General features: G+C 37.7%; 1 protein-coding gene and 1 long non-coding RNA gene across 3 annotated transcripts in view; one reads left to right on the top strand and one right to left on the bottom strand.

Annotated features, from left to right (window-relative positions):
* Positions 1-26,863, bottom strand: part of LOC311612207 — a 794,730-nt gene that overhangs the window by 683,351 nt on the left and 84,516 nt on the right. The gene's annotated exons all lie outside the window — the stretch shown is intronic.
* HNF4G (hepatocyte nuclear factor 4 gamma) lies at positions 1,121-26,863 on the top strand (the record flags this gene model as incomplete). Its single annotated transcript, XM_084864418.1, has 10 exons — positions 1,121-1,256; positions 4,428-4,599; positions 8,045-8,139; positions 11,408-11,514; positions 13,111-13,266; positions 16,402-16,489; positions 17,996-18,148; positions 18,282-18,518; positions 19,474-19,596; positions 24,298-26,863. 10 exons carry the CDS (start codon positions 1,121-1,123, stop codon positions 24,417-24,419), a joined length of 1,389 nt encoding a protein of 462 aa, XP_084720544.1. The 3' UTR covers positions 24,420-26,863.

Genomic DNA, 26,863 nt, shown 5'->3' with positions numbered 1-26,863 from the left:
GTTTAAGAGGCCAGCCCAGCCTGCCCAGGTGAAAAATACAGTAATTTCTTTACTAATTTATTTACAAGTTTTATGGTTTTAAAAAATTGAAAATTTATGGTTTTAATAAATAGTACCTTGTAGTAATCTTTAACAAACGTAGAAACAAAATTCTGCCTTCATAGTGAAACCATAGGTGGAACTCTTTCTTAGAAGAAAAAATTAACAAATGTATTCTCAGAAGTAAAATATAATCATTGACTACTATCTTCTAAATGCTCTTTGTCACATGCACACATGAAAGATAGCAGGTGCTACACGGAAGTTAGATACAGAGGGTTGATGAGGGGGTTGTGTAGGTCCACACTGGTGAGGGAAGGCTTTATTTCCGGTGAATACCTAGAATATAATAGGCATCAGAAGTCTAAAGAAATGGAACCTTATTCATGTCACAATTATTTATTCAATGCTTCTGCCCTTGGGAGGTTTGCAAACATGCAAGAGACACAGACTCATACATTGATAGAGAGAATATGTGAAAGGCCTTATTAAGGTTATGCCCAGGCTTCTACTGAAATATATAATAAATCCCTGTCCTTTCACATTACAAGCTTGTTTTATTACAACATAAACAAAGTTAGCTTTCCTGTATGGGTAAGAACACTTGAAGTTGTTAAGAGCTTATGTTAAGTGTTAACTGAGCATTGTGGCGTATCACATTTACAGTGGTAAAGTCCCATATTTGGGAACATGTAGTATGTGATTTCAGCCCCTTCCATGGGATAAGTCTTGGTTCAATTACAATCTAAAACCTGACACTTGATTCTCTTTTCTATGTTGAATCCTCTTAATGGCATCGTTTATTATCTACTGGAAATCAATTTAGGAAATCAAGTTAGTCCACTAAGCACTTCAGGTAAGGTGATTTCATGCAGCATTCCAAGATTATCACAGGAAATTGCTTTCGTATGCCATAAAGCAGAAAAGCCAGGAGCCGAGCTGGCTTGCCGAAGGAGCTTACAGCTCTATGGCCCCACCCACGGCCTCTCCTGAGTCACTCAGTTACAGTTAACTCGGGGTTATCACTCGCAGTTTCAAAGCCTGGCAGCCCTCACACAGCCTGGGCTTGTGAAGGCCTTGGATGTGTGTCTCTAAGTCAATGATGAGGGTATCGGAACCGATCCTGGACATGGATATGGCAAATTACAGTGAAGTTTTGGACCCAACGTATACAACCTTGGAGTTTGAAACCATGCAGATTCTGTATAATTCAAATGGTGAGTTCTCGTCTGCTTTAAATCCATATTTTTTAAGTAAGTCTAGTGGGAGAAGTTGAGTGAGCTTCCCAGGGTGGCAGTCCCAGGCTTTCCTGCAGGATCCTTTGGGACTCTCATTTTAAAGCCACACATCTGAGCTTCTGGCCTTCATTACAAATTTTAAATTAATAATGCTCTGCCCGTTTTATGTTTGAGATAGAAAAAAAAGCTTAGTTATGCTTAATAAAGTAACCTCAAAATTCTGTCATGGCCCAGTTAGGCAAAAAGGGTTTATTTTGTTTATTGTAAATCACAGTAATAAGTGACTGGCAGATTGGCTGTAAAGTATATTTTCTAGGCAACATTTAATGACAAGTGGGGACAGAGTTTCCATAGAGCACTGGGCAGTTTTCTGGTTGTCCCCTCCTTCATTATTCCAGTCCCCATTGCTGCCAGGGAGAAACTGCATTGAAAACTACTACCAAGTTTTTGCAGTGCACACAAATATGAAGGGAAATAAAGGTTTATATTGTAACCCCACTTAACAAGCTAATGGTTAGCCTCAAAAGATCTTGGTGTGTATCTACTGTAACATTTTAACTTTAAATAAGACATGAGTTGTTTAGGGTTCAGATCTTTTTATAAAATAGTTCACCATTGACTTTAAATTTATTTTTTAAGTAAAAATATTGTCTAAGATCAGTTATAATCGATAGAACTCCTAAAATCTAGTAATTATGGGTAGTTTGGAAAATGTGTGTATGTGTGAGTGTGTGTTTTTAGTTCAGAATTGAGAATTTAACATACTCAAATCATCTTAATTTTCTTGTATGTTGTATTATTGGTGGAACAAGTATTACAAATTGTTAGAAGATGAATTCTGAAATTTTAGCACAAAGAGAGTTAAAATGAACCGATAGTGCAAATCTTAGAAAGTCACTGTTTTGGTTCCTTATGTTTAGATTTGAGGAGAAATGTTGAACAGAGTATTATTTATTTCAGTAGAATCATGATTTTTTTTAAAAAGACTATAGATTGCTAATAGTAGGGATAGGCCTACCATAAGTATTTACTAAAATAATTGATTTTTCAAAATGTTTTTAGTCCTAATTTCTTCTAATAATATGGTTAATAGCATATGAGTAAAACATTAAACTGAAAGCAGTTGAATTTTTTTCATATTTTCATATAATCATAGGATAATGTCAATTCTAAAATACTTCTAGCTGCCTTTTTCTAGTATATATTATATTTATGTTACCAAAAGAAAAATTCCTACATTTGAGTACTATAAGTCACATGGTTAACCTTAAGCATATTCTTACTATTTTTTTTTTCACTTGATGAAACTATACATGACTAGAGGCCAGGTGCATGAAATTGTGCATGGGTAGGGTCCCTAGGCTTGGCTGGTGATCAGGATCAATCAGATTCCCTGCATCCCCACCTTCCCACCTCCCCCCTCTCCTCGTCACCCATGTCTGCCCTCACTTACCTCCAGCTCCCTGCCCAAGCCAGGGGGCCCAACCAGGGAGAGGGATTAGGAGGTTGGCAAGCAGGCCCTATTGGCGATTGGGACCTGCAGGCTGTGGGTAGCTCCCGCATTGAGCGTCTGCCTTCTGGTGGTCAGTGGGCATCATAACGACTGGTTGTTCTGGTTGTTTTATTGGTCTCTTAGGCTTTTAAGATTGAGCCCACGACCCATGCGTGTGTCCTGACCTGGGACAACGCCCAACTAACTGAGCCACACAGACCAGGGCGAATACATACAGATTTTTAAAGATGTAGTCAACAACATTAACTCATTTAAATACTTAAGTAAAATTATCTGTGGATTTTTAAAGCCTGTTTCTTCATAACTATATAGTAGATCCCACTTTATGCCAAGCACAGTTCTTAGAGCTGGAAGACAGCAAAGGCAGATGAGACAGATTAATGCTCTGCCATCACAGAGTTTGTATTCTATAGACAGAGATGGATAATAAATGGGCAAGCCATTACAGAATATAATATAAGACAACAAATAAGTTATTATTATTATTTTTTAAATAATCGGAATTCTAGGTTCTACTTGAAGGGAAGATGGGAAGTGACTCTGGGAGGTTCAGAGAGTATTTCACAGAAAATGAGAGAGTAGAACAGAAACTGGAAAACCAGTTGGAAGATGTGTTTTATGACGAACTTTCCTTCCAGGCAGAAGGAAGAGCAAATGCAAACACTCTGAGATATAAAAAGACTATAAGGAGAAAAAAAGGCCACCTTGCTGGTGGATGGTGAACAGGGTGATAAGTAGATAGTACTAGGTGATGGGTGATGGCATGGAGAGGTGGGAAGGGACTCTATCCATGGAGCTTCAGAAGCCACATAGTTACTTACCTGTATCTAAGGGTTAGATGCAGAAGGCTGTTAGGATGTGGCTTTCTTATACCAGGAGCACTGTGGGGTTTTGGAGTAATGAACAGTAGGGAGCAAGGATGAAAGGACAGAACTTGGACAGGAGGCTATTGCAATGACCCTGGCAGTGGGGGAGGTGGGGTAGGGGTAGGGGAGGGAGGAGGGGGAGGGATATGGTGAATTGGATAAGGCTGGCTATTATAAAAAGGAGAAAAGCTATGGGTTCTCTATGTATTTTAAAAACGGACTTTACTTTTGGATTGGGTATGAGTGATAAGGAGAGAATTCATTGAAGACTAGTAGGTTATTGGCCTTGGGTTCTGGATGGTACTATAGACTTATATGGAAGACTGAAGGAAGAACATGTTCTAGGAGGAAAATCGAGGGGCTCTGTCTTTATACATTAATTTATAATTCCTCTTAAATTGCAAAGTGAGGTTGTTAAATAGTTATTTGGGCATTTCAGACTGATGCCTGTGGGAGACATAGGGGTTGGAGATAAAATTTGGGGCTGTCAATCAGACAGATACTATGTAATTCTGTGGGACTAGATAAGCTGCCCTTGAGAAGGAGTGTGGTTGGGGGACTGAGCCCTGTAGTGTCCCAGCGTTTAATAGTCAGAGGGGAGAATGGACGAAGACTGGCAGAAGCAGCCAGTGGTTCAGAGGAAGCAGTACGTGGGGCCTCCAAGAAACCAAGGCGTGGACTGTTTCAAGCCTCTGAATGTTGAGTTGGGTGATGTCACTAGAAAGACTCAGTACTGACTCAAACTCTACCCCACCCCCTTTTTCTGAACAGAGAGTTCTGCCCCAGAGACGACAAGTATGAATACCGCAGACAACGGGGTCAACTGTCTGTGTGCCATCTGCGGGGACAGGGCCACCGGGAAGCACTACGGAGCGTCCAGCTGTGACGGGTGCAAGGGCTTCTTCAGACGCAGCATTCGCAAGAGCCACGTGTATTCCTGCAGGTACCGGAAGCGCTCCTTTCGGGAAAGGCATCTGTAGAGGTGTTTCGAAAGGGACACAATTCAGAGCTTTTCCATTTCTGTAACCCTGAGAGCACATTCTGTAAGCTGCTTTAGGAATGAAGATGTTTGGGTGTGTAAGCAGGACGCATATTCGCCAAGGTGGTTCTCTTTTATAAACCATCCAGTTATACAAAATATATTAAAAAATGCCACATACTTAGCAGTCAACGTAGACCAATGTGGTTGGAGCCCAGTGGACACCTCCCCGAAGGCTTTCTCTTCCTCCCCTCTCTCCCAGAGGGGACTGTGGTCAGAAGTTTCTCTTTTTCTGGCATTTCTTTATCGTTTTACCGCACGTTCATACACCAATGGGCATATTTAAATCTGCATTTCAGTGGTTTCACAATGTACATCCTTTTTGAAGTACTGGTATTATTTTCTCCATCATTATATCCTGAGTCTTTTCAAACCAAATTATAAAAATACAGATGATTTTGGTAGCTTTTTTAAAAAGCTTTTTAAAGTTAATGGATGATTTTATATTTTCAGTTCTAAAATTTTAAATTTACTTCTCATGCCACAGTTTTGCCATTGAATTTAACATTTTATATAAAACTATATTGTATGTGTCCCACATTTCCAATAGGCTGGCTTTTCTGTTTTAATATCAAGTCAATGTCCTAGCACAATTGAGAGTTAGCTATGGCACAATGAGTGTTCAGAATGACAGTTCTTGAGTGAAGATTGTGCCAGGGAAGAAGTTAATTCTTTTCCAGCATTATGCCATTTGATTTCTAAAGTTGTAGAAAAGTTAATATAAAACTCTCCAAATATTTAACTAGTATTTTCTAGTAATTTTTACAGGAAACCTTAGTAGGAAAAAAATGTAAATCATTCACTTTAACAACTTTTTGGTAAACCAAAAAATAATATGTAGATAGATCTTACTTTTATAAACAGCAAAACTCCAAAGATAAAAGGTAGACCAAGTAGATTTCCCAAATCATCAACAAAAATAAATACAACATAACAGGTAAACAGTACTTTTTTGAGTCATGTGTTCTGTTAAAGGTGAAATCAATAGACATGAAAAATAGCAATCCAAACAATAAAATCCATCAAAAACTTTTAAGAATCAGAATCTATCAGAATATTAAAGGGCTTTCAAGATTTTCATGCTTACTCTGAGAAAAGTAGGAAAGGAGTGTTACCATAGCAACTTTTGGAAATTCAGAAAAGATTCCACCAACATGAAGAGTTGGCTCACACCTTCCCATCATGAGCATTGCTATCACCTTGGCCTTCTTTACATATTTTGCTCTTAGGCAAATGCTATAATTCTCCTTTGGAAAATTATTATGTTGATGCAAGTTTAGGATCATAAAGGTTTTTTTAAAACACATTTTGCTGGTTTTTAAATTTATCCATTCTCTTAGATTTACTGATTTTATTTCCACTCTAACTCTTCCATCACACTGAAGTTGGACTTGCCCTTTCAAGACCTTTAAATTACTGTCTCAGGACTTCTCCCATTAGGTTCTTTATTATGGTTGTCTGCAAACTTGTATGTGTACCCTACTAGATCATAGTTTCCTTGATGGAAGAGATAGATAATATTTCTCTGTTTAATCCCTACACCAGAATCTTATACACAATAGGTGCTTAATGCATATGTATCCCATTTTGCATTAGTTTAATGTTAATTGAATGTGTTCTCCGGCTGTGGTATGCTGGCCCTCTCTCCTGAGTCTCCTTAGCCATGTATTCTCAAATGAACCATGATTTTTTTCCTCATCCAGAAAGTTAGTCTCTCTTCCAGCTCAGGTCATCTATAGTAGGCTTCATACTAAGTTCATATTTAGTAGCCATGCATATTTTTATAAGAAATATTTTATATATATCACAAAATATGTTATTTTATTCTCATCATTACCAATCAACCACAAGTAATCAGGGATATACATATGGATACTATGAAGCCAGAATTTTAAAGAAATGTTATTGCTTACTATATGTTTAATATTTGTCCCAAAGTCTCTAAAGTACATTCACATAACAACCTTTTACAGCAAGCCTTTACTATCTTACAATTGTAAATTAACTTGGAGGGGGGATATTCAATTACATTGGCAAATCCTATCAAGAATGGTGAACATGGGAATCAAGCTTCTATTTCCAAAAATGGTACTCTCTTTTTTTTAAAGTGTACAATTCAGTCCACAGAGTTGCAGCCATCACTACAATTGAGTTAGAACATTTTCACTATCCTATAAGGAAACCTCTTACCCTTTAGCAGTCACTACTCTTTCCCACCAACTTCCTCCCACCAACTTGAGGCACACACTAGTCTACTTTCTGTGTCTACACATTTGCCTCTTCTGGACATTTGATGTAAGTGAAATGATATACTATGTGGCCTTTTGTGTCTGACTTCTTTGACTTAAAATAGTGTTTTCAAGGGTCAGCCAAGTCCTACCATGTATTGGAACTCCATTCCTGTTCATTGTTATTTATAATATCCATTGTGTGGGGAACCACATTTTAGGTATCTACTCAACTGATGAGCATTAGGGTTGTCCCCACCTGTTAGCTATTAGGATAATGCTGCTATGGACACTTGTGTACAAGTTTGTGTGTGAACATATGGCTTCTTTCTTTTGGATTGATGCCTAGGAGTGGAATTGCTGGATCATATGATAGCTCTAATTTTAACATTTTATAAAACTGCCAAACTTTCTTCCTTAGCAGCTGCAGCATTTTATATTATGATCAGTGATGTGGGAAAGTTCCGATTTTTATGCATCCTCATCAATACTGGTATTGTCTGTTGTATTTTTTTTCCTGATTAGAGCCATTTTTGTGGATGTGAGGTGACATCTAATTGTGCAGAGACTACTCAATGCTGTTCTTAATATGGAATTGGTCAACTACTTAGAGTAAACTTTAATTGGATGTGAAACACATTTAAAATGAGTTAAGAATATTTACAGTGAGAAAAGCATGAAAGTGCAGAGGAATGGAGTTCTGATATAGTCCCCATCACACAGAAAACCCTGAGCAACAGGCAATTGAGATTTATATGTCAAAGATGTTTAAACTAGGTTTGGCTTTCATGACTCATGATAGAAATGACCATGCGCACTGTCATTCAGTTTTATTTTATTCTAAAGCCTACATGGGAGGTGAGGCTCGCATTCCCATGTATGTGCTAATCATGGTTTTATGTTAGAAATGATAGCAGGCGGAAAGCTACAAATGTTCACAGTCTGGAGAAGTCAGTTTATTGTGTGTTTTTTTAAAATCATGTATGAGCGTTCAGTTAATTGCTCTTATACATTCTTTCTATTGGGCCAAATTTGGGCATACTTATTTAAAGTCTATTTGTCTGTTTCTTTGTAAAAAATTATCTGAAAAATTAATACATCTTTTTTTTTTAATATTATAGGTTCAGTCGGCAATGTGTTGTTGACAAGGACAAAAGAAATCAATGCAGATATTGTCGGTTAAGAAAGTGTTTTAGAGCAGGAATGAAGAAAGAAGGTAATATATAACATACTAATGATATTTAGCATTATTGATGAAGAGTCTTATATACACATTCTCAATTCATCATAATAACATTTTCACATGAGCTCTGATTTTTCTTAATGACGAGTCTGTGGTTCCCTCAGTTTAAGGATTTACCCTAGGACACTGACACCCAGTCTCTATCTGATGACTGAATCCAGATGCCATTTTCTTACTGCTGTGTTACACCTGTCAACAAAACTGTTGTCTAAATAACATTCCAAAATCCTGTTAAAAAATAGATGGCCAATATCTATTAATCAATTGAAATTATAACTGTATTGTTAAGCACACTTTTACTGTCAATAAGATTGAATACCTTTATTTCATAAACATGAACTGAACAAGGACTGTGCCTGCATTCATGTGTTTATTTAACAAATGTTTATTGAGCTCTGTTCCTTTCCCTGGGTGCCCAGGTCTCAGTAGTTAATACAATAGAATATTTCTCCCCCTCATGGAGCTTATCATCTATTGAGGAATAGAGACATAGAATGGATACTCTATTTTAGTGTGAACAATTCTGTTTTGAACATATTAAATAATCTGGTTTTATCATCCTACATCCTAACTAAGGCTAATTTAGAAAGGTGCTGAATACATTTAAACATTTGGCAGGAAACAGTCACTATAAGATTTATGCACATCAGTTTTTTCCACACTCCTGTGTCAGTCATATACACAGAGATAGTTTTCAGAACTATTTCACAAGCTATTAAGAAATTAATGGAATCAAATCACTATTCTTTAGAAATGTCACATGTATCAAACCTATCTTGGACATAGCTAGTTTTTTTTCTTTTGACACTCAATATTTTAAAGAGATCAAAGTTCCAATAGCTTTGTTCACGTTGCTAGTATCAAACAAGAAGGCAAATGCAAGCCCCCAGAGTTAAAGGAGAGGCACTTTCCTATTTAAAAATGTCTTATGCCTGCCCTGGCCCATGTAGCTAAGTTGGTTGGGCGTCGTCCCTGCACCAACAGGTTATTGGTTCTATTCCAGGTAAGGCACATGCCCAGATTGCAGGCTCGGTCCCTGGTAGGGGGTGTGTAGGACGCATCAATCCACTTCTATGTTTCTCTCTTCTCCTTTTCCTCCTCTCTAAAAATCAATAAACTATTTTAAAAAAACAGTTTATATCTAGTGGCATATCAAATATCGATAGTTTATGGGTTGATTCCATACTTTGCCCATCATTTTCATCCATCTCCACTTGCAGATCATCATCCTTTATTTCCTTTAAGAGTTTTACTCTTTTTTTTACATGAATTATTTTCAAAAATAGTGAAATTGTATCATCTAGTCACAGAATAAGACATTAGTATTTTCTAAATAGATTAGAAGTAACTTTTGGATTTTAGCATGGTCCCTTATTTACAATGATAGCATGATATCCAGTTTAAGGTGGGAATGTCTATAAACATGGTTATCTGTTGAAAACTTTAGCAGTAGAAAGGCTACAAATGTCCATGATATATTTTAGCATTTTTCTAAAGATTGATTATGTAAGTTCAATTCATAAAGCATAACTTACATTTTTATTTTTATCTCCATAAATGTATTTCATTAGTTTAGGCTGAAAGTCAATGACAATTTCTGCAAAAGGAAGGAAGGGAGGATAAGCTACCAGTAAATAAGATTTTAAAATAAAATATTATTGATTTATTCCAACTTAAAATCTACTCACTCTTAAAGGCAAAACATTCAGTATTTTCTCTTACAAATTAATGAGTTAATAGTTACTTGTATGTTTTGGATAGATAGTATTAGAAATTCATGATAGATAGATAGATAGATAGATAGATAATAGAAATTCATGAATTTTTAAAATACAAAGTTGTTTATTATAATTTTATAAAGAGAGGAAGGGAGAGAGATAAAGAGATAGAAACATCAATGAGAGAGAAACATGGGGATTGAGCTCTCAACCCGGGATTGCCCAGACCACGAATTGAACTGGTGACCTCTTGGGTCTTGAGTGGACACTCAACCCCTGAGACACATTGGCTGGGCAGAAATTAGTGAGTTTTTTAAATAAAAGAAATAACTTCATTAAAAACTATGATAGTTCACTGCTTTATCCTTCCAGAGCATTAACTTAAACAATTTAAGGGCTACAGGACTTGTTTCCATTCTTTTTGGTTAAAAGAGATCATTTTACCTCCTAAGTTTTGAAATCCAACTTTAACATGTGACCTGTGTTATTCTTTATGTGACAAATACACAAGTCAGCCCCCCTCTTATTCATCCTTATTGGTTTGAGGAAATTTTATTGATAATTTTTTATTTATTTTTTTAAAAAATATATATTTTATTGATTTTACACAGAGAGGAATTGAGAGGGACAGAGAGTTAGAAACGTCAATGAGAGAGAAACATCGACCAGCTGCCTCTTGCACACCCCCCACTGGGGATGTGTCTGCAACCAAGGTACATGCCCTTGACCGGAATCAAACCCGAGACCCTTCAGTCCGCAGGCCGACGCTCTATCCACTGAGCCAAACCTGTCCTGGCAGCCAAACCAGTCCCTGCTTTATTGAGAATTTTAGTTTTCAATAAGAAATTTGGGGACACACATTTTTCTTTCTTCCTCCACTGAAAAAAGGTCTGTCTATAATAGGGGGATTTCTTCACCTTGTCCAAAGCTGCATTTCCAACCTCAGCCTTCTCAGGAAAGACGTCCTACCTGCTGTGCCTTTGGCTTGATTCCTGTTTGTAAACTTTTCCAAGAACATTGTTTCCTAAGAGATCATAAGATTGGTAATCTTACAATTACCATAACTAAACTAAAATTTCTTTCCAGTTTTGCTCATGGCTTAGGAGAATAAGAAAATGGAGGTTTCAACTTGGCTCATATCTTTGATAGTGAATACACTCTTATCTTTGACCTGGTCAAACTCATGGGCGATACTCTTCCTTCAGTTATCTCACAGGTTTTATTAACTCAAACAGTTTGAAAAACCATCTTATTACAACACAGCATGCCTGAACTGGCTGACCCCACACTTTCTGACATGCATGCCATCATGCAATCCCAACAGGCAATATATATATTTTTTAGCTCAAGTGACAAGCCTGGCTCTGTCTGTCTTTAAAAGTGACACCGAGTGAGAGGTATCTTCAGTCACACTTCTCTACATCTGGGTCTTTTAGAAGCATCCCTTCCCACTTTCCGTACCTTATTTTGTGACGCGTAGTGAACAGAAGTGACCAATAGACACTGTGGTTTTTCTCCCCCAGCTGTGCAGAATGAACGCGATCGAATCAGCACCCGGAGAAGCACTTTCGATGGCACCAACATCCCATCCATTAACACGCTGGCCCAGGCAGAGATGAGGTCTCGCCAGGTACCCACCGTGCACCAGCACCACACCCGCTTCTAGAATCACATGCACCAGCATTTAGGTGTAGTGATGAAATAATCTCACTTTTTTTCAAATGTGCTCATTACTAACCTAAATCACATTCATGCAAATTCAAGAGTTTTACTTTGAAAATGGTGGCCGGGCTGTTGACTGCACTGTGATGTTTTCTGGACCAGTTCCTATTTATGAATGGGACGATGAAATGTATTTCAGCGGAAGATTGTAAAATAACACATTTGTTTACAAAGTACATTTGAAATACTTAATGTATAGCCCAGGGCTCTGGGAGGAGTATCTCGGTTTGTTGGTTGAATGCGTTAAACCAGTTACCACAGCTTTTGGGGAGTTTCGTTGGAACAGATCATCAGAGCTTCCTTCCTTACAACAGTTTCTAGACTCAAGAACTCACCTTGGCACCTGCTTTGGAAAAAAGTGTTTAAGGGAAGAGCCAGATTTTGAAAAGTGCAGGGGAAAGGTGAAGTTTCTAGTGTGAGAACATCAGTTCTAAAGTTTGACATAGGACATTTGTTATCTACATAAGTAGCAGTGGCTTAAGAATCAAATAGGGGTGTGAGGGCATGAGTGAAGGGGTGAGGGGGTGAGGGGGTGATAAGGACACATATGTAATACCTTAATCAATAAAGAACACAATTTTAAAAATAATCAAATAAACCCTTTCAGTGAGTTCATTTTAGCATTGCTCCTATTAGAAACGTTAGTGATATTTTTTCTATCACAAAGCAAATTATGAAATAGCTAACTATTAATCCAGTTCCATAATGAGTCAGTGTAACTACTTTCGTTTTTGATAACACAAGGGTAATATGAAGAGGTTAACCTCACCGTTATCATCATCATTGCCTTCAGATTACCTGATGGTCATATAAAGCCCTTAGAGAATGGCTTAGGGGGAGGTGTGAGGAAGGACACACATTACAGAAAGACACGCACACACACATTCAGAAAGTGCAAAAAAGTTCATAAGATCTTTCAGAAAGTCATTTCTTCAGCAGAAGGGCATGTTGACCCACTTATATTTTTATAGAGTTCAAAATTATATATAGTTGTAAAAATGATCATTAGGTTAAGCTTGTTGATGTTACTAGGTTAAAGGTTGGTTTCTTGATTTTATTTCTATGGGTTTCTATTTAGTGTAGAACATAAATCTTCTTGTTAAACTTCATCCACTGTAAATATTTTCAACAAATTAAGGATGGATTTTTCTTAATGGGAATATCACTTTTTAATGAAAAAGGAAACCACAGAGCATATTTCATGTAAATACTCTGTTATTTCTTTGTGTAATCATTTTAGATTATGGCACTCCCCAAAAGTTGGGTAACTTTTTCTACAAGTGTGTTCATTAAAATCAGATATTGCTCCCACAGTATGTGCTATGCAGGGAATGTTTTCAATTAAACTTGTACTGAAAGGTATTTCAGTTCTCAGTTTAAAAATTTAGCATCTTTCAAGATACTGTGACAATGATGGTGCCACTTCAATGCATTCACTTACTGGAATCATTGATTATGTCTTGTTTTAAATGAGAAGTTCACATAATGTCTTTGTTCATGCTAGATGTCAGCCTCAAGCCCTGGTGTGAGCACAGACATAAACGTGAAGAAAATTGCAAACATTGGTGATGTCTGTGAGTCTATGAAACAGCAGCTCTTGGTCTTGGTTGAATGGGCAAAATACATCCCTGCCTTCTGCGAGTTACCGCTGGATGATCAGGTAGAAGTTAAAGAAATTCTGAATGCTTAAAAAAACAAAAACAAAAACCCACAACTGTTTTTTGAACTTTGCCCAGTTTTTTATGTTCTTTTAATTATGTTTATAATAGATTTTCCATATATAACAAAGGTGAAATTATCTCCTGAGAAAAAGATTGGTTTTCTTATCCATTCACCTCCTTGTTCTGTCAGAGGCTCAGCTGTTTAACTCCTATTTTAGATCTTACATATCTATTGATTTGATGAAGTTGAGTGTAAAGAGCTTAAGTGAGCCCAGCTGGTTGAAAGTCAAACCAAGAACCAAGAGGTCCCTGGTTTGATTCCTGGTCAGCATGCCCGGATTGCTGACTTGATCCCCAGTAGAGGGCATGCAAGAGGTAGCCAATGGATGTTTCTCTTGAATTGATGTGTCTATACTTCTACCTCTCCCTTTTCTCTCTCTAGAAAAATTAAAAAAATCTAATAACATATATTTTTTTAAAAAAAAACTTGAGACTGATACCTGCTACTGTGGGACAAAGGATTGCAGAGCAATTGCCTGGGAGATAAATGTGTCTGGGTACTTACTGAAGGAACCTGTGAAATTTCTCAGAAATTCCAGACCACTCCTAGAGGAAACCATACATGTGTATTGGTGTCTTTGTGGGCACATTATACAATTAACATATACCATTTTGCTTTGTATGTTGACAATTTTATTCTAACATTACTGTATAAAAATTATACATCTAGCAAAAAAAATCTGTAGAATCATGTTCTGAAATATACAGAGAAACCGAGAAAATTCAGATATAATGATTTTTCCTAATACATATATTGTCATGCTTTGTCATACATACATTAAGGTATTTTAATCATTAGCTAAAAGCTTTAGTTTCTTAATTAGTCTATGAAGATTAGATTATTAGTTTCAGATTCATTTTGAACTCTTCCATCTAAGCAGTAGATAATATCATGTAGATGCAAATAATTTGAAAACTTCCAATTCCTGCACATTGAATTAACCAGGATACGTAGTTTATCCCATGTATGTCTTACATTCTCTGACCAGTGTTCTTTATTATGGACACACAATAAAAACAAAAACAATAAAAGGGAAAGGTGCAGTTGTTTAAAATTCAAAGGACAAAATATTTATACAACCAGAAAAAATAAAAGTAATCATAGGAAGTTTAATTACATTTCTAGGAGAACATTCCACTTGGGGAACAACAAAAAAAAAATCTTGTGAAATCTGAAATCATTCTCAAAATGTTCTGTAGCTGCCTTCCTGTTATGAGTCATGGTTATTGACATATCATAAAGATAGCCTGGCTGGGAAGGTGCTTTCACAGTGAATAATGCTAAATTGCTAAAACCTCCTTGTCTCACCCCAAGCCATATAAGTAGGGTTATGTTATTTATCAGTTTTATATGTTCACTATCACTCCTCTTTAAAAGTTGCTGACTTATATATGAAGATAGTGATTTAAAAACTGGGAAATTGTCAAAAAACAGTTTTTCTTTACGAGTTCAGACTTTAATATTAACAATATAGCATTAATAGCCATGGCTTGCCAATGTCTATTGTGGATTATACACTGGGGAATTAGCTTTCAGTAGCATTATATATTAGATTCTTTTACTTAATGCTCTCAGGAGCTCTGTGTCTTAAGTTTTATAATCTCCACTTAATAGTTTTCAAAACTGAACTCTGCATCAGTTCACTCAGTAAATTCACCCAAAAACTTAAGATTAGTGTTCTAGTGGTTCATTTTTAGGAACTGTGAGCATTCAGATTGCAGTTTACCTTCTATTTGGGAGAGACAGACAATAAAATATATATAGATTATGAGTAAGTTCATTTTAGGTGGGGATAAATCCTATAAAATGGGATGAATTGTTGGATAATGACTGGGGGTCAAGTGGTAACAGATACTTTAAATTGTGGATCAGAGAAGATTTTTCCTCAAACCTAGGTGACAAGAAGCCAATCATGCCAAGGTCAAGGAGAAAGATAGCATTCTGAGTATAGAAAGAGTATGTTCGAAGACCCTAAGGCAAGCAGACATGTTGCAAGGTGCACAGGGGACAAAGCATTGAGCTATAACCTGTGAGGCCTTGGTCAAGCAGTTTGGATGTTATTCTAAGGAAAATAAGAAACCAGTGAGGAGTTTTCAGCAGAGGAGTGATATTAGGTGATTATTATTTTACAAATCTCATCTTGGTAGCTCTGTCAAGAAGGATGTAGGATGGAGGAACTTAGGATGGAGGAACCAGGAAGGAGGAACTTAGGATGGAGGAACCAGGAAGGAAGAGGAAATGCCCGTTAGGTTCTTAGAGTGTATTGTGAAGGCCAGGGCAAGAAAGGCGAAGGCTTTGGTCTGGGCGGTGTAGGATTTGCTGGGCCATTAGAGAAGAATCAAACTGAAGTCCTGTTTTTGTCATGAACAAGCAAGTTGGACAAGGATGAAGATGCTGGAGAAGCATTACTTTGCAGTGTTAAATGAGAAACACTTCCTGTTATCTCTAATGGTAATATTCAGTAGGCAATGAGGGATATGCATGAAACTCAGTTGAGAACTTAGTGCAAGGAATTATGGGTTCAGTCTTGAGTGTGTTAGCATTTCGATGCACCATGTCACAGGCCCTCACTTCGCTCTTGTCTATTCAGTTTATTATCTGTAAGATTGTGTTTTACATGTATTTTTTCAATGTAGTCCTCATGCCTAGAATTTGAAATTTTATTCACTATCTCTACTGGGTAGACGAAAACAAATGAGTCCCAAACATAAATGGTTGGTTTACCCAAGATCGAACAGGTAGTAAGTGGCCAAGCCAAAATTTGAACACTAATTGGTTTGATTTTACTTCATTCCAGAACACTTAGTTATTTTGTTGAGTTTTTTTGTTTGTGTGTTTGCTGACATTGACTCATTAGTTTTAGAAATTTTGAAAAGTTAACCTCTATGATATTCTCAAATAGAAAAATAGAAGGCTTACTGATGGCAACTATCTATGAATATTATAGTTTGTTAAATAAATAATTAAAAGTCTCAGGTTTAAAGAACATGAAGTTAGTCCCAGACTCATCTGATACCATCTGTTAATCATCATATTTTATCATTAATTGTTCAATTGGGAATTTTTCATTCAGGTGGCCCTGCTGAGAGCTCATGCTGGGGAGCATTTACTGCTCGGAGCTACAAAGAGGTCCATGATATATAAAGATATTTTGCTTTTGGGTAAGTTTTTTTTTTTAATTTAAGAAAAAGTTCTGCATGCTTCCTTCTTACACAGGATCTGTTCTGTGTGTCCCGAGCATTCTGAGACACTGACAGATGGTGTTCTCCTTTCACAGACTCTGTTTCATTGGTCAGACCCTCACCCGGGTCCTGTTTTTCCTTGCTTTGATGGCAGGGAAGTTCAGAGTATAGTCAGGGTCTATTAAGATTAAGTTGCTTAGTGAACAGACTCTTGAGTCTATTTAAATCATCAGGACAAAGAATTAATGACTTGTGTGACAATCGTAGCGAATCTCAGTGTTTCACATTCCTCTGTAATTGTCTACTTAGTCACTGTAATATGTCTAATTGTAATATATGCTGTTGGGTACATTTTTAATCAGCATATGTATCTCCTATGATATCATTGCCCATGATATGTGCAAAATCCCAAGTTAAAAATAATTTGGTGACAGTGTCTGAAAATTTCTGATGACCCAATAATAGTGCCAGAAGAAGCAGAAGTAGGGAGGCAGGTGGAAGGGAAGGTGGGTGGAGAAAATATGATACAAAGGAAAAGCTTTTGTCCTCATCAAATCTCCAATTTCTCACCCTACTTAACTTACTTATGTGATTTCCTATAGAAAGAGTTAAGATCTCTCTCATGCTTATTAGCTTTAACTTTTCCTGGCTTGTATGAAATGACAACTAAATTGTTTATTCTATTTATGTGATGAATATTTTGTTCCCAAACATGGATAAATTGAATGTAATATAATAATATCTAATATTTATCAAGCACTCATTATGTCATATGCATTGCTCTAAGTGCTTTTTGATATGTAGATCAGCACTATCTCATTTAATCCTCACAATAACCCTAGGGGATAGGTACTATTATTATCAGCCAATTTATCAGGTGGAGAAAGTTAAACTGAGGTTTCAAGGTGAGTGAGGGATAGAGTCAGAATTCTAAGCCTCATCATGTGGCTGTAGAGACCATGCCGTCAATTTTTATTAAATGCTCTGTTGCATTTAGAGGACCCTACATTACCAATCTGAATAAAATATATCCACTTAGGTTTGTTAAAAAGTGTCTCAATCATCGTCATACCTACATATACCAGCCCCACTAAAGGATGGTGTATTTAATCCACTCTGAGCCAGAAAGATTCTGTAGGCTTTGAATTAAGCTGATTAATGAGTAAGACACTGGTAGAAAACTGACATAGCGGAAAGCTAATCATTATACTTTGCTTCTCTCTTGTCAATTATTAGCTTGATCATTAGCCTGTACTTTAGTGTTATCACCAGTGACTGAGGCTATTAAAATGCATGTGATCACATTATCAATGTTATTGATCCTTTAAGTGTTCTTAAGATTTTCTAACGTAACACTGCTGAGAAATGAAGTGCTATTATTATTAATGCAAGGGAAGGCCATTTCAAACATTGGTTTGTAAAAATTTAAACAGTATCTGACAATTTTGGGGGCAGGATGACTTTATTATTTCTCCCCCCCCCCAGGAAACAACTACATTATTCAGCGCAACAGCTGTGAGGTCGAGATCAGCCGTGTGGCCAACCGCGTCCTGGACGAGCTGGTCCGGCCGTTTCAGGAAATCCAGATAGATGACAACGAGTACGCTTGTCTGAAGGCCATTGTGTTCTTTGATCCAGGTTTGTTCCCAAAGACCCATTAAAAAAATAATTCTGATGAAAATAAGACTACTACTTTTTAATATTGGCATATTTTGCCGTCTCACGTTGTTAAGATCCAACCTTCCAGCTGCCCTCTCTGTTCCTTCACCAGATGCCAAAGGGCTCAGCGACCCCATGAAGATCAAGAACATGCGGTTCCAGGTGCAGCTGAGCCTGGAGGACTATATCAACGACCGGCAGTACGACTCCCGCGGGCGCTTCGGGGAGCTGCTCCTGCTGCTGCCCACGCTGCAGAGCATCACCTGGCAGATGATCGAGCAGATCCAGTTCGTGAAGCTCTTCGGGATGGTGAAGATCGACAACCTGCTGCAGGAGATGCTGCTGGGCGGTGAGTCTCTCTGACTCGTTAGCATCCCACCTTGTGCTCCCGGGCACCTTGGGCCCTTTCATTTTCTGTCTGTGACAGAATGAATTCAGTTTCATTGGCATTTAGAAAATCTGCAATCCTCACTGGACGGGGACAAAATACTTGAACGCATGGAAATCCCCATTCTTACTAGCCTCCACCATCTAGCTCTTCTCACGGTCCCAGTAACCTCACATTTCAGGTCCTTCAAATGTGGTGACTAGAACTGTTTTTCCAATTTGTAATAGTCCTTGAAGTATCATTGTATTTTTCTACGCCTTTACTCCTTTAAAAACTCAAAGATATCAGAATTGCAAACTAACCCCAAATATGTATGCATATATGTACACATGTACGTATATATTATATATAATATATAAAAATGAACACTTTGCTTCTGAAATAATTAATTGACACAAGACAACGAGAAGGGAAAGAATGAGATTTCATTACTGCAGTAAATGCCAGGAATAGTTAGGAAAGTTAGGAAAGCCTTTTGATATAGATTAAATTTCCTGATAAAATCGCTCTATTTTATTTTTAGTTTTCTGGTGCTTAATGTGTCCCTAATGATGTCTTCCTGAAATAAAAATTGTTTATGCTATTAGGGTGACCCCAAATACTATAAACCTGAGGTAAGTGATTCTTGGAACTGCCTTAACAACAGGCAGCCACCCTAATGATTCCAGGAAGCAGCATACAAGGTCCATTATTAATAGACAACATAATATGATACAGCATTCATCTAGCCAGTGTACGGTGAAAGCTGACATTGTCCTTAATACAGCAGCGGTTCTATTAATTTATTTTTGAACTCCCAAAAAGCACTTTGCAAAAATAGCAATATTCAAGTTGTCAATCAAAACGTTTGTTCCAGGGTAAACTTGCCATTTCTGATTAAACATCGCCAACGCGACCATCTTTTTATCTTCTGTAGGTGCTTCCAATGACGTCAGCCATCTCCATCATCCGGTGCATCCACATTTGTCTCAGGATCCATTAACTGGACAAACCATACTGCTCGGCCCCATGTCAACACTGGTGCATACAGACCAGATCTGTAAGTATGTGGGTTACTTCTCAACCGTAAATTGTCCTAAACGTAATGACTTGAGGAAAAGAGGCATTGGGGGAAAGAATCTATGAGTACCCAGAAGCTGCAAGATTTGGGTACCGTATTTTCCGGCGTATAAGACGACCCCCTAATTTTACAGTTAAAACATAGGTTTAGGCCTATATTCGCTGTATAAGACTACCCCTCTCCCCCCCTCCCCCCCCCCCCCCACTTCCGAGGCAACACAAGTTCTTTTTTTAATAGACTGCCTCTCTGACTCTGGCCAATCTGAGCAGGCTTTTTACTAGAACACAGTGTAGTCTTATACGCCAGAAAATATGGTATGTTATCCTCCAGTCAACTGCAGGAGACTGTGACATTCAGCAAGTCACATATTCTCCAGGCATGAGTTTGCTCCCTAAGATGGAGCTATAGTAGCTCAGTCTTTCTACTCCATGGTTTTGGGAGCAGAAAATAATATATGGGCAATCCCAGCTCTGCTGGTCTGCAGGTTTACAGAAATGATGACCATGCACAGAAACCTGAATTATCACTGGAAAATTACAGTTACTTGTGACCTTTCAAAATGTCTGTCATATCATGCCATATGTCAGTTATACCTCAGTTACAAATGAACAAAAATATTTTTCAAAACATTAGGACCCTTTTAACTATATATTAGAAGTATATAGGGAAGTTTGAAAAATAAATATAGGAAAATTGAAAAATAGAGTAATCCTAATAATTATTTTGTGCACTGTAATGTAAAACATCAGAAGCACTGAAAATGAAAGTTTTAATTTGTAAAAAAATTTTAAGAAGCATAGTTTAAACAGTATTTTTGTTTCCTCCTCCTCTTGCAACTTGTTAAGAGCAAGTTAGGATTTTTATGTGCCTTCATGAATGTTCCTCTTTTGAAGTCTGGATCAGCTTCTAACATTTTACCCTTTGCATTTTGTCTTTTCCCCCCTCCTTTTATTATTTTTTTAAAATTACAGTTTATATTTAATATTATTTTGCATTAGTTCCAAGTGTGCAGCATAGTGGCTGGACAATCATATACTTTGCAAAGTGTCCCCCCTCATATGTTCAGTACCACCTGGCACCTACACAATTATTACAACGTTACTGACTGTATCTCCTGGGCTGGTCTTTGCGATTTCCGATTTCTGTGTCCTGAAATATGTAGGAGAATCCATTTAATGTGAGGTTTTTGCCAGTTTTGTTTCCTCTGGGGCGTCGTTGTCCTTTCCACCACAGCCGGTCACCTCACTTACGCTGAGGGCTGACGAGGGCCCTTCCCGAAGGTCCTGGAAGCATATGTAGCGTCTCAAACAGCAGTCCTGCCCACATTCCCACGGTCAGCTGTCTTCCGTAACTCCATCCACTTGCCATTTGAATTGTGATCCCAGAACTATTGTTGTTTCCTTGCTGCACTTGAATCGTGTTGTGTGGGGTTTTTTTGTTGTTGTTGTTATTGTTGTTTTTTTAGCCAATTCTCTTTCAAATGTCTATATTTTTGCAAAACGTCACGTGGATTTATCACTGGGAGACACGGAGGGAACTCAAGTACACACTCTGTTGTCAGTGTGTGAATGGAATAAATTAGGTGCCAATATGAATAAAATATGGACAGGAGGAAAGACGTGATGCCTTAGGTCGCTGATCACGGGACCTCTGTTGCGTAGGTGATTATTGGAATGCGTTCGCAGCGAGGTTCCTCGTTATGCGGTTCTCACAGTTATCTGGGAGTCACCATGCTAACAACTCTTGACCATGTTTTCTGCAGCACTGGTGCCAGGAGCTGTGCTGCTGAGATCCGTGCATATCAGAAATGTACACAGTGAGGGCTTCTTAGGCAAACACTTTGAAACTAAAATGATTATATAAGTACTAGGGATGGTTAATCTGATATCATTGCAGATTTAACACAGTTTTATTTCTACAAGCTGTCCTGGAGAAAACAATCTCTATTTGACCAAATATCAAGAATTACCACTGAATTGATAGTAATTACTCCAGATTTACCTGGGATCTATCGCCTCTGAACACTCAGCCAGCTGCCTCACCGAGCTGTCTTAAGTTACTGTGATGCCATGATCATGCACAGCTGTATGACCGACCTGCTGAATCAACAGTGGCCACTCATGATCTCATTATAATGCTCTTTTACCTCAGTGTTCAAGGGGATGTAGCGATTCAGTGGGACTACCCGGCTGCTACCTAGTGGCCAGGAAAGAAGCAGCCACAAAAATGTGTGTTCTCACATCTCCTGTGTAGTACACAAGCATTGGTAGACCTAGGTAATTGTGTCTGAAGCAGGAGTCCTTTGAGTCTGTGTCAGAGGTGGAAATGAAATTGCTAGGGAAAAAAAATACAATTTTTGGAGATAGTGTGGCACATTTCACCTGCGGGTCTCAGTGCACTTGAAAGCCAGTTTGGGGAATATCCTTGCAAAGCAGATGTTACCATTTTCAAGTAACAGGTGGTCAGGAGCCGAGAGAGGCAAGCTCAGTGTCACACCAAAATACTCGGCGCAGTGTCTCTAAGCTCAGTTATTCATAAACTTAGAACATTAACAACACATTAAGTATTCTAGGCATCAGCTGGCAAGAAGGTTGAGCAATTGTGCTGGTGGTTGAATTCTTTACTTTTTAAAAGCCAGGTTTCTAATAGTTGGAAAGCATGCTGTTGCCTCTAATATTTTTAGAATCTCATCATCACATTTTTTCATTTCCCCCCCTTTTTCAATATAGTATTTATAAGACTTGTTTAAGGAAAGCTTTGCTTTGCTCTTCTTGTGCTCATTTAGAATAATTCCTTTTAATCCAAACCAAAATGTACACGTTAGCACAGAAAAAAATCAAATTGTGCATATTTTCTCGGTGTTTTAGAGCAGGCCTCTGAAGTTTCAGATACACCCTAAGTATCCCGAAATAAATGTTTAAAGCAATTGGTTTATTCCTCTGTCAATTAAACTATTTCAAACTGTTGTTCCTAAGTAATTGCTAATCTATGGCTAATAATACCAAAGTTATAATAGTAAAGAAAACCAAGCAAAAGGAGTTTGTCCTCATATTTGTATAGAATTTTTCCCCAAAAAAATTTTAAGAAACTGATTTGGAGAAAGAAAATTTATAAAGTTTGCAATGCTTCAGTCTGATTATCAAATATTTTCTACACTATTGAATATAGGAAATAATAATAAGTCTGAGTACTAAAATACTTTTAACTTTTTAAAAATTATAGACTAGCTCCTAGATTATTTTATAATATGAAAAGAGTTTGCAGTGGGAGGAAACACTGTTCTAAACAGTGAAATAGCTAGGTTTGCTCTTTGCATTGACAGGGGAATTGACAAATAAGAGCAATTATAATAGAGTAATTTTGATGTGACAAAGCCAGTATTTTTCAGCTACCTTTAACTACAACATAGATTTCAAAGCACTTGAAAAATATCTTCATTTTAAGATGTCATCTATGAAGGTTGAGTTAGTGGAAGCCAAATCAAACATATTTTATTTCATGTGCACTTTTATTATAAAACTAGTGGCCTGGTGCACGAAATTCATGCATGGGGGGTGACCCTTAGCCTGGCCTGCACCCTCTCCAATTTGGGACCCCTTGTGGGATGTCCAATTGCCAGGGGAACGTCCCTGTGGGATCAGGCCTAAACTGGCAGTCGGACATCCCTCTTGCAATCTGGGACTGCTGGCTCCTAACCACTCACTTGTCTGCTTGCCCAATTGCCCCTAACCACTCTGTCTGCCAACCTGCATGCCCCTAACTGCCCCCCTGCCAGCCTGCTTGCCCCCAACTATCCCCCCGCTGGCCTGATCACCCCCAAATGCCCTCCCCTGCTGGCCTCATGGCTCCCAACTGCCCTCCCCAGCCAGCCTAATGGCCCCCAACTGCCCTCCCTGGCCAGAGGCCCTCCATGGCCTGGGTGGAATGCTTGCCTCATCACCACGGTGACAAAGCAAGCATTCTACCAGGCCGCTCATGCTGCCTGCTCTCAGTGGCCACTCTTCCAGGACTGTGGGACTCTGGCAGGGCTGAGAGAACTGGGCACCGCCATCTTGTGGCTATGGGTGCTTCCATCTTTGTGGCAGAGTGATGGTCAATTTGCATATTCCCTCTTTATTAGATAGGATTATAACACTTGAGATCTAAGATTTGAAGAAAAAAAAAAAACCCACTAGCACTCTATTAATTCTTTTCATTAACTTTTCTGCTGGGTGTTTAGGAGAATCAGATGCTCACAAATGCTATTAAGAAAGGCAGGTCACATCTTAAAAGGACTCTTTAAGGTTTTCAAGAAAGATTTGGTCCAATATAAATCTATTTGGTGAAATAGAGTAAGGGAGCACCTTCGGTGGTATGTCAGTGAGCTGATAATCTATAATAAAAAAAGGGTAATATGCTAATTAGACTGGACATCATTCCGGACATCCTTCCTGACAAAGCCGGGCCAGAGGGAAGCCAGCCCAGGTCTAGGGTGCCTGAGGGAAGCCGGAGCAGGCAGCCAGGAAAGGAAGGCCTACTCTTGTACCAATTTTCGTGTATCAGGCCTGCAGTGTTATATAAACCACTACTTTCTGTGTGGTCTTTATGTGTATTGGTGTCATACAGGACTTAATGGGATGATGGGTCAGGGTGACTGTTGCCATCACATACAATTCTCTGATTCTTTTTTTTTTTTTTTAGCAACTCCTGAAACCCCACTCCCCTCCCCACCACAAGGCTCTGGACAAGAACAATACAAAATTGCCGCAAACCAAGCTTCAGTCATTTCACACCAGCCTCTCTCCAAACAAAAGCCATTGTAAGGAGACTTTACTTCTGAACAGCACTGCTTCAATGTGAAACATTGCCAGTCTTGAAAATCTCAGGATAGTGCTTTTGGCAAACTCTTAGCCAAGGCTTCTTCATGGTGCTGTTGTAAGATGGTAACATATTCTCTTGTTTTTATACTCATTTTGTTTGTTTTTGCTATTGTCTGAAACCTTCAGTTGCAACCATTGTATATCTGAGTTTCCATACATTTATACCCTATGGTTTTCCCAGCTCCCCTAGCTCCAGGCCTTAAGCCATTGAATCTCATGTACCACTTCTATTTGTTGCCTTCATATTAATTTAAATCTGTAAATAATTGCTTTAGGGTGATGTTATGCAAAACTAAGTGTTCTTTTTTTTTGTCTGAGAATATTATTATATCAGAAATCCCAGGTGAATATACAATGAATCAAGTTTTTAATAAATTTTAAAATTGCAAATTAGAAAACAGTAAAGCAGTTACTGTAAAATAGGGCACAGTTCTTTGAAGAACAATTTCTCATGGACATTCTGTGGCTTAAGAAGTGTCTTTGGTCCACAGTTAAATATGCCTGTTTTCAGTTTAGAAAAATATAAATAGCCATTCCAAGGATGACTGTGTATTCTTTCAGATCTGACTGCATTTGAAGACGTATGTTAAGATAAAAGGTGTTAGCTTGAGCAGAGAGGTTACAGGTTAACCTGTGAAAAAGAAATCCCTAAAACAGTGGCTCCACCCAGAGAGACATTTATTTCTCCATCCTAAAAAAATACCTGGGAGTTGTCATCCATGGCCTAGGACTTGGCACATGCCCAAACCCAATTCCCAGGGAGACTGGGAGAGGAGGAAGGAAGCCTGTACCAACCAACACTACAACTTGGGGAGACTAATCCCAGGAGACAAATTAACCACCCCCATATCACACACACGTGTGGCCTCAGCCCATCCTCACAACAACCCTGTAAAAGAGGTTTCGTTATCTTTCAGTTATAAAGAAACCTTTAGCCTAGGGTTCAAATAATGTGAGCAACATTCAAAAACCTGGAGAGTAGGAGAGCCTCATTTAAGCCAGGGTCTGGTTGACTTTCATGAGAATAAACATATCTTTGGTGTGGGATGAAAAATGTGAGCTTCTTGCTATGGTTTTCAAATATATGTTATTGACTAATGATGGAATGCTATCAGTCATGTTACCTACCACACATGTTTACATGTCAGCTGTGAGTGCCACATTTTGGCAGCTTGGTAAGAAACCACTTTTGTACTTTAATAAAAGTCTTACCCCTAAAATAATATTTTAAATAAATTAAAGAAAATAAAAGATACACCAGATAGGTTATCACAAAAATAAGAGCAAAATGACGAAGTTATCAGGTTTGCAACAATCCAGCAACCCAGGGATATACTGAATGTCGAACTCTGGACCGAGGAGCACAGTTCACTGGATACTGAACCATTTGGTACGATCTAAAGTGGAGCTTCTTAATAAAACAATTAAAGATGGGTTGTCTGTGAACCCATGACCTCTCTCTCTCCCCCCAGCCCCCTTTCTTTGTCTGAAGCAGGCAACAAATATTTGAATAATTATCGATGATACAAAGAAGTATGCCAAGCTGAAAGAGACTGATTAAATGATATTTTCAGGACTTTTTAAAGTTTCTAAGATTATGATCATATAACCCCCAGTTACCCTACAAATAAAAAGGTTCAGTAAATGTTAACTAATCCATTGGTTCTTGAAGTGAAATTGAACTCTTAAAATAGTAGAAAATGATTCCTTAGATGCTATCTTTGGTTAAATAGAATCAATAAATTTTTCAAGAGCTGGTACATTCGTGCCACTGGGAAATCTTTGAGAGAGAGAGAGACAGAGAGAGAGAGAGAGAGAGAGAGAGAGAAGAGGGAAGTTGTCTTACTTACATTTTTTGAATATTTACTTTGGTATCTCTATGTGATGAATAAGAATGTTTTTGATTGTTATAAATACAGCTATTATCTGTAGATTTCTGCTTTTTTGTGTTGTTCCCTTAGAAGATATTATAAACTTTAAAATATAAAACAAAGTCATATTAGTAAATCCTATAACTTATCTGCCTATATTTACTAAACAGTTATTTTTTACAAATTATTGCCAACAATTTTGTTTTAATAACTGTGGTCAGGGACTTTGTAATATATTTTTGTATATTTATCTGCCAACAGTGCTGGATGAGAGGAACTGATATTTTCAAAATATTGATAAAGTTATTCCTTTTATATAGCACAATACTTTTTCATATAATAAGATGGAATAATTTATCGTGAAATAATGATTCATTTTATAAATGTAAAATTATTTTTATAAATTTTATTGTTGAAAATCAAAAATTACTAGATTTTTAAAGTGTTAAATTATAGTGAGATTAAGATATTTCAAAACTGTGATACCATGTTTCACTGAACTTTCTAAATAAAAAT

Source organism: Pipistrellus hanaki (assembly GCF_964339955.1).
Source record: "Pipistrellus hanaki genome assembly, chromosome: 17".
In the NCBI taxonomy this organism is placed as follows: domain Eukaryota; kingdom Metazoa; phylum Chordata; class Mammalia; order Chiroptera; family Vespertilionidae; genus Pipistrellus; species Pipistrellus hanaki.
Note: the sequence above shows the minus strand (reverse complement) of the source record. Positions and strands in the feature narration are given on the sequence as shown.